Source organism: Protomyctophum bolini (genome assembly GCF_963924005.1).
Source record: "Protomyctophum bolini genome assembly, chromosome: 18".
NCBI lineage: Eukaryota > Metazoa > Chordata > Actinopteri > Myctophiformes > Myctophidae > Protomyctophum > Protomyctophum bolini.
This window is the reverse complement of record NC_137879.1, coordinates 1,472,942-1,485,633: the sequence shown is the minus strand read 5'-3', so window position 1 is coordinate 1,485,633 and position 12,692 is coordinate 1,472,942. Positions and strand designations below refer to the sequence as shown.

The 12,692-nt window shown below is 45.7% G+C and overlaps 3 protein-coding genes across 6 annotated transcripts in view; 2 read left to right on the top strand and 1 right to left on the bottom strand.

The window, feature by feature from the left end:
- Window positions 1-12,692, top strand: part of LOC308333367 (vacuolar protein-sorting-associated protein 25) — a 208,638-nt gene that overhangs the window by 34,139 nt on the left and 161,807 nt on the right. The gene's annotated exons all lie outside the window — the stretch shown is intronic.
- Window positions 1-12,692, top strand: part of wnk4a (WNK lysine deficient protein kinase 4a) — a 114,774-nt gene that overhangs the window by 7,270 nt on the left and 94,812 nt on the right. The gene's annotated exons all lie outside the window — the stretch shown is intronic.
- On the bottom strand, window positions 1,616-5,671 carry LOC308333050 (kelch domain-containing protein 3-like; the record flags this gene model as incomplete). Its single annotated transcript, XM_080789247.1, has 2 exons — window positions 1,616-2,122; window positions 5,096-5,671. The coding sequence occupies 2 exons, from the start codon at window positions 5,669-5,671 to the stop codon at window positions 1,616-1,618; spliced, it is 1,083 nt and encodes a 360-aa protein (XP_080645373.1).

The window sequence follows — 12,692 nt, the reverse complement described above, 5'->3', positions numbered from 1 at the left end:
GCTTTATCTCCTGATAATGAATCTATCCAGGCTGGTGGATTACATTAGCTTGTGTTTCATTTATACAGCCTGGAGTGGCTGTGGGCGCCCCGGAGGCCGGTCACAAGTGTACACGCACGCACGCACGCACGCACGCACGCACGCACGCACGCACGCACGCACGCACGCACGCACGCACGCACCGCAAGCACGCAAGCACGCACGCACGCACGCACGCACCGCAAGCACGCACGCACGCACACGCACACGCACACGCACACGCACCGCAAGCAAGCACGCACGCACGCACGCACCGCACGCACGCACGCACGCACGCACGCACGCACCGCAAGCACGCATGCACGCACGCACGCACGCACGCACGCACACACACGCAACAAGACCTTTCTCTGCCAACAGCTTTGGGAAGATAGCACTCTCTCTGCATTCTACGATCCTATAGTTTACTGTCTCTCTGCATTCTATGATCCTATAGTTTACTGTCTCTCTGCATTCTATGATCCTATAGTTTACCGTCTCTCTGCATTCTATGATCCTATAGTTTACTGTCTCTCTGCATTCTATGATCCTATAGTTTACTGTCTCTGCATTCTATGATCCTATAGTTTACTGTCTGTCTGCATTCTATGATCCTATAGTTTACTGTCTCTCTGCATTCTATGATCCTATAGTTTACTGTCTCTCTGCATTCTATGATCCTATAGTTTACTGTCTCTCTGCATTCTATGATCCTATAGTTTACTGTCTCTGCATTCTACGATCCTATAGTTTACTGTCTCTCTGCATTCTATGATCCTATAGTTTACCGTCTCTCTGCATTCTACGATCCTATAGTTTACCGTCTCTCTGCATTCTATGATCCTATAGTTTACTGTCTCTCTGCATTCTATGATCCTATAGTTTACTGTCTGTCTGCATTCTATGATCCTATAGTTTACTGTCTGTCTGCATTCTATGATCCTATAGTTTACTGTCTGTCTGCATTCTACGATCCTATAGTTTACTGTCTCTCTGCATTCTATGATTCTTTTTTTTAAATATATTTTTTATCCCACGATTTTGTAACCCATTTTTCACCCCTGCGTCAATCATCTAATGTGATCCTGGGCTCTACACACCCTCCACCAAACTGGGGAGAGCAACGGACTTGAACTCATGCTTCCTTCATGCTTGAGTGTCCAAGTTGCTCCTTTACACCTGACAGGGGGGAGTTTCCCTGGTTGGACGTAGAGAGTGGAAGGAACACGTTATTCCAACCAGTTCCTTTCCCCTCCATCAGGCGCCCCGGCTGGCCAGGGGGAGGCAGTTTAGAGACCAGGATTACAGCATGTTTTTGTGAGGGTACCTACCCTAGGGGACACGGGGAGAACATGAAAACTCCACTCAGAAAGGCCCTTTCGCCAACCCCGCCTTCGGGTATGGGCACTGATGACGCGGAGGAGGAAACACGCCGCCAGCACCCACAGTGCCCCGAGCGGGAATCGAACCCAGGACCTTCTAGCTGTGAGGCGACAGCACTACCAACTGAGCCACCGTGCCCCTTGCATTCTATGATCCTATAGTTTACTGAGACGCACTGTTATGGATGTGAAGGTTCCTTTACTGTGGTTTTCTCTCAGTTGGCTGACATGTTGCTTTTTGACGATGTTTTGGTCATGGCTGCCAGTTCCCACCTGATGTCGTGTGTGAGTTCTGATTGGTCCAGAGCGTTCTGAATAACTGCTAGCTTACATAACGTCTTAAGACGAGGACTCAGGTCTAAGATGAACAGCTCATCAGAGATAGTGTAATCTCCTTTCCTTCCTTCAAAGAGGATGATATGATCTCCCACCATGCAACAGCACATACCATACATTGGACCTGGTCCTTTCCCCTTGGGCTCAACCTTCTTCCAGGAGAAGGTCTCTGGACTGAATTTCCACACATCATTGAAGGTCTGGTAACTGTTGCAGCCACCAAATATGTACAGCTCTCCATTGTAAGTAAAGACTGAATGACACCAGCGTCCTTCTGGAAGCGGCTGTGCTGAAGGTGTGCTCAGCCAGTGGGCGGTCTCTGTGTCAAACACTCTGATGGTGTTGCAGAACTGACCCTCCATGTAGAGCATGTGGAGCTCTGTCTCCTGCCAGTGTCACCATGGAATTGTGGAATGCACAATCTATTACCAATAAATCCTCCCTCATACATAATCATATCTTGGAGAAAGAACTTGATTTCATGTGCCTAGTTGAAACCTTCCACAATCCAGGGGATTATTCAGAGCTTAATAAAGCCTGCCCCCCTGGCTACACTTACATGGAAAAAGCCCGCACCACCCGTGGTGGTGGCTTGGCCATCATACACCGGGCTGAACTGAAACTGTCTCCCCTGCCGATGCCTGGCTTTTCTTCCATGGAATGCCTTGCATTCAAAAGCAAACCTCCAAACTCCATGACAGTTCTTCTGATTTACCGACCTCCCAAACCGAACCCATCTTTTCTCCCTGAAATACATGATTTACTCACCTCACTCTGCACTGTGTCATCAAACACTGTGATTATTGGTGATCTGAATATTCATGTGGACAATCCCTCCTGTCGTTTTGCAGCAGAGTTCTTGAGTGCACTTGAGTGTCTTGGTCTGCAGCAACATGTTGGGGTTCCTACTCACAACAAGGGGCACACCCTTGACTTAGTCATCACTGACTCTGCCCCCATTAACAACCTGCAGGTCTACAGTCTGGGTGTGTCTGACCACATGGTGGTCTCAATAACCTTGACATTTCTGCTGCCCCCTACCAGACCGAAGCGGAAAATGGTTTTCCGAAACTGGAAAAATATTGACCCAGCCACCATGACCATGGATCTTCAGAACATCTCCCTCCCAGTCTCTGCATCAATGGATGAAATAGTAGAGCACTATAACACATCCTTGAGCAGTGTTTTTGACCTCCATGCCCCTGTCAAGACACGTGAGGTCAGATTCTCACGCTCCGCCCCTTGGTTCACAGAGGAACTGCGGAAAATGAAAAGAACTGGGCGGGTTCTGGAACGACGCTTCAAGCACTCTGGGCTCACTGTGCATAAGCAGATTTTCCATGAGCATCAAAAGGCATATTCCAAATCCCTTAAAGATGCTCAGTCTCAGTTCTACTCCGACCTAATAAATAAAAACCCTGGCAACTCTAAACACTTTTTTTCCACAATAGACAATCTTCTGAAGCCACAATCATCTTCATTAACTGAGGCAACTGAGGAGCAATGTAATAATTTTATTGACTCTTTTAGATCCAAGGTCAACAACATTCGCTCTCTGATGCCCCCCCCCCCCCCCCCTCCCCCCTGCCTTCTCCTGGCACCAACCCCCTGCTGGGGATTGTGCCGCCCCTTCCATATTTCACTGAGGTTCAGCAGAGCCACATGGAGAAAATCCTCAGCAAGATGAAATCCTGCACATGTGCCCTGGACCCCATTCCCACTGCTCTGCTTAAACCACACATTCCCACCCTCAGTCCTCTCATTACACAAACTGTCAACATCTCCCTTCAAACTGGTCATGTACCAACTGCTCTTAAGGTTGCTGTCATCCGTCCCCTTCTAAAAAAGCCCACCCTGGACCCGGAGGTTCTGGCCAATTACAGGCCTATCTCCAACCTCGCCTTCCTGTCCAAAGTGTTAGAGAAGGTGGTTGCCTCTCAGCTCCAGGACCATCTCAAACACAACGACCTTTTTGAGACATTTCAGTCTGGGTTTCGTACAGCCCACAGTACTGAAACGGCCCTGCTGAGGGTGACGAATGACCTACTGATGGCAGCTGATGAAGGATCACCATCTCTCCTCATCCTCCTTGACCTAACCGCTGCATTTGATACGGTGGATCATGCTATCCTCCTGGAGCGTCTACACACTGCCACTGGACTGTCAGGCACTGCACTTAAGTGGTTTCAGTCCTACCTGTCTGATAGGACTGAATATGTTTCACTGGGTGGGTGCAAGTCCAAGCTGCTCCCCGTCACATGTGGTGTTCCGCAGGGTTCGGTTCTTGGTCCACTCTTATTTATCATTTATATGCTGCCCCTTGGTCGTGTCATCAGCGGACATGGACTTTCCTTCCACTGTTACGCTGATGACACCCAGCTTTATATTAAGACTGCCCCCAACCCCTCTGCAGCCATATCATGTCTCACCACCGGTCTTGGGGAGATAAAGGCATGGATGAGCAACAACTTCCTTCAGTTAAACAGTAGCAAAACTGAAGCCCTTCTTGTTGGCACACCACACCAGATTATTTCATGCCCCATGTCCCATCTCACCTTCGACGGCCAGGTTATCCCCTTCTCCTCCTCAGTCACAAACCTGGGTGTCAGGTTTGACCCTCACCTGACATTCAGTGCCCACATAAAAATTCTATGCAGAACCGCATTCTACCATCTCAAAAACATCTCCAAACTCCGCCCCCTTCTAACCCAGTCAGATGCAGAGAAGCTCATCCATGCCTTTATCTCCTCTAGACTGGACTACTGCAACGCCCTCTTCATCGGGATTCCTGGCAAACATATACAGAAGCTGCAATACATCCAGAACAGCGCTGCCAGGGTCCTGATGAAAGTCCGCAAGCATGACCATATCACACCCATCCTCCTCACATTGCACTGGCTCCCCGTTACAGCCAGGATCCACTACAAGGTCCTGCTGATCACTTACAACTGCATAAACGGACATACCCCTCCATACCTACAGGAACTAATCACCCCTCCAAAAACATCCTCCACCCGCACCCTCAGATCTGCAAACAAACTCCTACTCCATGTTCCGGACACCAAGCTACGCACCATGGGGGACCGGGCCTTTTGCTCAGCAGCACCACGTTTGTGGAATGGCCTCCCCATAGACCTGAGAGTGCCACAGACTGTGGAATGTTTTAAAAAAGGCCTGAAAACCTTCCTGTTCCGGAAGGCCTTTTTATGCTGAACTGTTTTTGCACTGTTTTTTGTTAAACCTGTTTTTAACCTTTTATGATATCATATGTTTTTAAACCTTGTAGCACTCTGAGATTCCTTGTGAATGAAAAGTGCATTATAAATAAAATTCATTATTATTATTATTATGTAGCCCCCAAATACAAACATCTTTGTCCCAATGATGGTAGCAGAGTGACGCCATGAAGCAGGAGGTGGAGTTCCTCTGGTGTTAATTAAAGACCAGACCATTGTGCTGGTGTCCAACTTGCACATGTCATTAGTGGATATATTCAGCTTGCTGTATCCTCCATGGATAAACATGAGATTGTCCAACACACAGGCTGAGTGGTCGCTCCTCTCCTCTGGAACAGTGCCAGAAACCTTGGGTTTGAACCATCTGTGGGCGTCAACATCAAATGCATAAAGCACATTGTAGTACTTCCCTCTCCAGTAGCCTCCCCAGATGTAGACTGTATCTTCAACCAACACAGCTGTGTGGCCGTAGCGCCTGGATGGAACCTCAAGGTCACCGTCTCCTTTTCCAGGTTCCACTGGAGTTAACTTCTTCCAGCATAAAGACATTGTGTTGAAGACATGGACATCCATCTGTTCCATGTAGTTGGTCCATCCATCACAGTAGCCTCCAAAGGAATACAGTTTGTTCCTCACTGCTACAGCAGCATGACGGACTCGCTTTGGTCCTCCTGCTTTGGAAACGGTCCAAGACAACATCACCCTGTCTGTGTCTGTGTCTCTCTTCTCTCTCTACGTCTACAGTCATTTTCAACACGGTGCATCGTCTTATATATCTTCTGCTGTGAAATCACGCGAAACACAAACTGTTTCCATGCACGCCTTAACGACGCCAATTAGTGCAGCTGTTCTTCATCTGCATCCTTTGACTCTCTTTAAAACCCTGTTCATTCACACTTAGTGTAAACTGTTGGTATATTCCAGTTTAAACCCTGTTCATTCACACTTAGTGTAAACTGTTGGTATATTCCAGTTTAAACCCTGTTCTGTTGGTATATATACTGTTATGGATGTGAAGGTTCCTTTACTGTGATGGATGTGAAGGTTCCTTTACTGTGGTTTTCTCTCAGTTGGCTGACATGTTGCTTTTTGACGATGTTTTGGTCATGGCTGCCAGTTCCCACCTGATGTCGTGTGTGAGTTCTGATTGGTCCAGAGCGTTCTGAATAACTGCTAGCTTACATAACGTCTTAAGACGAGGACTCAGGTCTAAGATGAACAGCTCATCAGAGATAGTGTCATCTCCTTTCCTTCCTCCAAAGAGGATGATATGATCTCCCACAATGCAACAGCACATACCATACATTGGACCTGGACCTTTCCCCTTGGGCTCAACCTTCTTCCAGGAGAAGGTCTCTGGACTGAATTTCCACACATCGTTTAGGTTCTTGTTACCGTTGTAACCACCAAATATGTACAGCTCTCCATTGTAGGTAAAGGCAGAATGTTTCCAGCGTCCTTCTGGAAGAAGCTGTGCAGAAGGTGTGCTCAGCCAGTGGGCGGTCTCTGTGTCAAACACTCTGATGGTGTTGAGGTACTGACCCCCCATGCAGCCCCCAAATACAAATATCTTTGTCCCAATGATGGTAGCAGAGTGACACCTTGAAGCAGGAGGTGGAGTTCCTCTGGTGTTCATTAAAGACCAGACCATTGTGCTGGTGTCCAACTTGTACATGTCATTAGTATATCTAGTCTGGTTGGTTCCTCCATGGATAAACATGACCTTCTCCAACACACAGGCTGAGTGGTTAGACCTCTCCTCTGGAACAGTGGCAGAAACCCTGGGTTGGAACCATCTGTGGGCGTCAACATCAAATGCATAAAGCACATTGCAGTACTTCCCTCTCCAGTATCCTCCCCAGATGTAGACTGTATCTTCAACCAACACAGCTGTGTGGCTCCGGCGCCTGGATGGAACCTCAAGGTGACCGTCTCCTCTTCCAGGTTCCACTGGAGGTAACTTCTTCCAGCATAAAGACATTGTGTTGAAGACATGGACATCCATCTGTTCCATGTTGTTGAAGGTCCATCCATCACTGTAGCCTCCAAAGGAATACAGTTTGTTCCTCACTGCTACAGCAGCATGACGGACTCGCTTTGGTCCTCCTGCTTTGGAAACGCTCCAAGACAACATCGCCCTGTCTGTGTGTCTGTCTGTCTGTCTGTCTGTCTGTCTGTCTGTGTGTCTGTCTCTCTTCTCTCTCTCGGCGTCCACAGTCATTTTCAACATGGTGCATCATCTTATATATCTTCTGGTGTGAAATCACGCGCAACACAAACTGTTTCCATGCACGCCTTAACGACGCCAATTAGTGCAGCTGTTCTTCATCTGCATCCTTTTGACTCTCTTTAAAAGCCTGTTCATTCACACTTAGTGTAAACTGTTGGTATATTCCAGTTTAAACCCTGTTCATTCACACTTAGTGTAAACTGTTGGTATATTCCAGTTTAAACCCTGTTCATTCACACTTAGTGTAAACTGTTGGTATATTCCAGTTTAAACCCTGTTCATTCACACTTAGTGTAAACTGTTGGTATATTCCAGTTTAAACCCTGTTCTGTTGGTATATATACTGTGGTGGATGTGAAGGTTCCTTTACTCACACACTCACCACTGAGACGCTACACTGTCTCTCTGCATTCTATGATCCTATAGTTTACTGTCTCTCTGCATTCTGTGATCCTATAGTTTACTGTCTCTCTGCATTCTATGATCCTATAGTTTACTGTCTCTCTGCATTCTATGATCCTATAGTTTACTGTCTCTCTGCATTCTATGATCCTATAGTTTACTGTCTCTCTGCATTCTGTGATCCTATAGTTTACTGTCTCTCTGCATTCTGTGATCCTATAGTTTACTGTCTCTCTGCATTCTATGATCCTATAGTTTATTGTCTGTCTGCATTCTATGATCCTATAGTTTACTGTCTCTGCATTCTATGATCCTATAGTTTACTGTCTCTCTGCATTCTATAATCCTATAGTTTACTGTCTCTCTGCATTCTATGATCCTATAGTTTACTGTCTCTCTGCATTCTATGATCCTATAGTTTACCGTCTGTCTGCATTCTATGATCCTATAGTTTACCGTCTGTCTGCATTCTATGATCCTATAGTTTACCGTCTGTCTGCATTCTATGATCCTATAGTTTACTGTCTCTCTGCATTCTATGATCCTATAGTTTACCGTCTGTCTGCATTCTATGATCCTATAGTATACTGTCTCTCTGCATTCTATGATCCTATAGTTTACTGTCTCTCTGCATTGTATGATCCTATAGTTTACTGTCTCTCTGCATTCTATGATCCTATAGTTTACTGTCTCTCTGCATTCTATGATCCTATAGTTTACTGTCTCTCTGCATTCTATGATCCTATAGTTTACTGTCTGTCTGCATTCTATGATCCTATATTTTACTAGGGGGGGGTTGGGTAGGAGGTTGGTGTACTTGCGTCATCTGTACACGGTAGCTAGCCAGCGGTAGCTAGCCAGGGTTCCAGAGCCATTAATACTTTGGTGGTGAAAAGCAAGGCTTTCTGGGCACGGCGTGGCGCGGCAGAGAATTGGCTCGGCTGTTTTATGTTTTTTTTTAAATAATTCTCATTTAATAGCGCAGAGATTACCGTAAAGCTGTTATGAGAGGTCGTTAAAGACTCGCTACCAGCGCTCGCTGCGCACTTAGCATTAACCCATTCAGGACGGGAGGAGAGGAATTAACCCCCTTTTGGTGTTTTAAAGCATTATGTTGCACTTTAAGCTGTTGAAAAATAGCAGATCTACAAGCTCGTAGGGCGGCACTCGGTGCCGCGCTACGAGCTTGTAGGTCTGCTATATTTCTTTTTGGAAAAATCGTGAAAATGCTGCACAAATGTTTGAATGTATTATATTCTTTCAAAGCGAACATTTTTAACTCAAATCTTTGCTTCTGGGGGAGGCACAGAAAGACTTCAGTGCACAATGCAAGGAATTAATGCATTCGCCATGTATCCGAAGGAAGTCTGATCCAATCACTTTTTAGATTTACTCCAGTTTAATCCTGAGTTTAAGTTTTGTTGTGTTCAAGATCTGATTTTAGGCATGTTTTAAAAGCCTCCAGGAAAATCCGTGTTGAGTGGGTGGATGCGTGCGTGCGTGCGTAACCTTTATCTGAAAGTGTCAAAACACAGGCTGAGGGCTTGATATCTATGTGTGACTGTTGGCAATGTCAACACTGGCCTTCATTCCAGTGCCCTCATGGTTCTGGTAGAACCCTGAGGGTTCATTTATACCCTGAGGGTTCATTTATACCCTGAGGGTTCATTTATACCCTGATGGTTCTGTACCAGCTAGCTGGTATAGAACCCTTCCTTCCAGTGCCCTCATGGTTCTGCTAGAACCCTGAGGGTTCATTTATACCCTGAGGGTTCATTTATACCCTGAGGGTTCTGTACCAGCTAGCCGGTATAGAACCCTTCATTCCAATGCCCTCATGGTTCTGGTACAACCCTGAGGGTTCATTTATACCCTGAGGGTTCTGTACCAGCTAGCCGGTATAGAACCCTTCCTTCCAATGCCCTCATGGTTCTGGTAGAACCCTCAAGGTTCTACCAGCTATAGCTGGTAGCTCCACCACCTACTGTACTGTACGTGTGGTGTGCTGTGCAGGTGCTGGTGGTGGTGGTGCTGGTGTGCAGATTATTTAATATTTGAGTCATTCTAATACTGATGCTAGATAAACACAGGCTTGTTTCCATTCTATGCCAGGACTGGTTATATCAGAGTGGTGACTGAGGCTCAGACCGTTAGAAATAAGCTTGGTGGGACATAGACAATATGATTATTCAATATTTAAAAACGGTTTTAAAATGCACGCTATTTCTGCTTTAAAGGACAACTTTAGTTTTTTTCAACCAAGGTTCATGTTTTAGGTTGTTATCAGAGAAAGTTAAAAGATGAGTCTTAATTTATTTTTCATTTGCTGCTTTCTTTCGTTTTAGGGATTTTAGCTCTTTTTGACAGGGGGGGCGGGGGCATTCGAGCATGGGGCAAAATATGTATTTTTTTACAACATTTTATGGTGATTTATTTTTGTATTATTTACTAGTCCTAATAAACCCCAGGAAATTACATCTGGCCACAGCAGATCACAGGATCTACTGAATGTGATCTACCATACTGGGGGAAGGCTTATACTGTGTGTATAGGCTCAATATGTCAGTTTGTCACATTCAATAGATCCCGTGATCTTTTGTGGTCAGATGTAATTTCTTGGGGTTTATTAGGACTATAGTAAATAATAAAAAAATGAATCGCCATAATATTTTGTAAAACAATACATATTTAGCCCCATGCTCGAATGCCCCCGCCCCCCTGTCAAAAACTGCTAAAATCCCTAAAACGAAAGAAAGCAGCAAATGAAAGAAAATGAACACTCACCTTTTAGTTTCTCTAATAACAACCTAAAACATGAACCTTGGTTGAAAAAAAACTAAAGTTGTCCTTTAAGTTCATTAAGTTCAAGCGACATCACATAGGGCATAATATCGTATATGCACAAAGGACTCCTCTCTGTGATTCCCTGAGCCAATGAAAAAGCTGTGTTGTGATTCCTTGAGCCAATCACAAGCCATGTTGTGGGTTTTATTTTTTTTTCTCCACCTCCAGATAACACTGTGTGCTGCTAGTGTGTGTTCTAGATAGTGTGAAGAATTGAATATCCATTATACTAATGTGTTCCCGGGGACCCTCTGGGTTCTCAACGGGTGGTCCCGGGGGCCGGCATGAGGGTCCAAATGGACCTTTTACGGCGTTCTGTGACGATGAGAGTCTCATTCCATCCATGTGCAGTTCTATATACTACGGTATGCTAATGTCTGTTTACAGTGATCTGTTTCTCACACACAGTGTCAAAGTCTTTAGGAGACAATATAGCATTCTAATACTATAGTACAGGTAATTCATGTGGGTCATGTTTGGAATTGTAACAGCTGAAATATATTATATATATAATATATATATATACCAGTAAGATGCGCAAACGCGGGAAGCGAACGCAGTCTGTCCCGCTGTTACTGTATATGTGGACCTGGCCCCTTTTGTGCCCATATATGGAGCTGAGTGGACCTGGCCCCTTTTGTGCCCATATATGGAGCTGAGTGATTGCTGATGCAACACACTCCATATTTGGATAGCGGGACAGACATACGGACACACGGACAGACAGACAGACATGATCTGCTAGGTCTCATAGTAAGTGCTCATTGCATTCGCAATGATATATATATCATGATATATCAGTAATGTGATATTAACCTGAGGGCCGCATTAAGTGAAGGTGGGGGCCGCATGTGGCCCCCGGGCCGCCAGTTGCCCCATGTGTGACTTAGAGTAGATGTACTTAGAGTATATGTACTCTCTCTCTCTATATAGTTCTATATACAGTTATGGTGTTTTATTATAATAATAAAAAAAATATATAATATTAATCATATTCGGTATTCGGTTTTCGGCCCCTTTCTGTGCATCCCTATTTCAAAGGTTTGCGCCGCATTTTTTTTACGATTTTTCAAAAAAATAGCAGATCTACAGAAAAACTGGAAGCTCACAACGTGTTGCGGCCGCGACACGCTGTGAGCTTGTAGATCTGCTGTTTTTCAGCGCGCGTGCGACACACACACACACACACACACACCGCCGGTCAACCAGGTATGAATCAAGCGGGCGTCAAACGAACGCTCCTCTAGATGTTTTGATCCTTCTCAGAAGTACGTCTTTCTGCCCCCATACTGTATTTACAGTAAACCTCTGTGTCCTGCAAGAGAACGCATCACGTGTCATATGTTCCTCTATCTGTACTGTACTGTGCGCTGTATGTGTACTAAGCTATGGTGAGCTTGTAGATCTGATATTTTTAAATAGCTAAAGCATGACATGATGCTTAAAACAGTTTGAACGAATGTACAACAATTACTGTACGTGCTGGATGTAATTTGTATAGATGTGAGTGATTTAATTTAACTGATTAAACGTTTTTGGAATATTACATTTTACAATAATCTGTTTCACACTTATGGCAGTGATCATCCTCCCTTCTGTACTGTACTGTACTGTACTGTACTGTACTGTGCTGTACTGTACTGTACTGTGCTGTGCTGTGCTGTGCTGTGCTGTGCTGTGCTGTACTGGTTGTGCACATCAATCCACACGTTATATAACATTTGCAGACCTCAGTTATTTGCTGTAAACACTATTTTTTGGGACCGATACCAGATCACAGATTGTTTTTCTCACGATCTTGTGCGTAAGGGTTGGTGGGGGGGGGGGGGGGGGGGGTGGAGTTGGATATTTACATAATGATATAAAAACCACTTCACCACCAGTGTCTTGGCCTGCGGAGCGCGGACCCCCTATTTGGACCCCCGTAAGATGTTTCAAAATCTGTTTCGGAAAATAGCCGCAGAAAAACTGTTGCGATTATTAACCTGTTTGTCGTTTTGCTGGTGGACCCCCTGGGACCCCCTCCCCCAGGGACACCCCAGGGACCCCCTGGGGACCCCCTGGGACCCCCTCCCCCAGGGACACCCCAGGGACCCCCTGGGGACCCCCTGGGACCCCCTCCCCCAGGGACATCCCAGGGACCCCCTGGGGACCCCCTGGAACCCCCTCCCCTCCCCAGGGACCCCCCTGTACTGTAGAAGACAGCTGATCTTGATTTGGGAAACGGCTGCATTGAAGTGACAT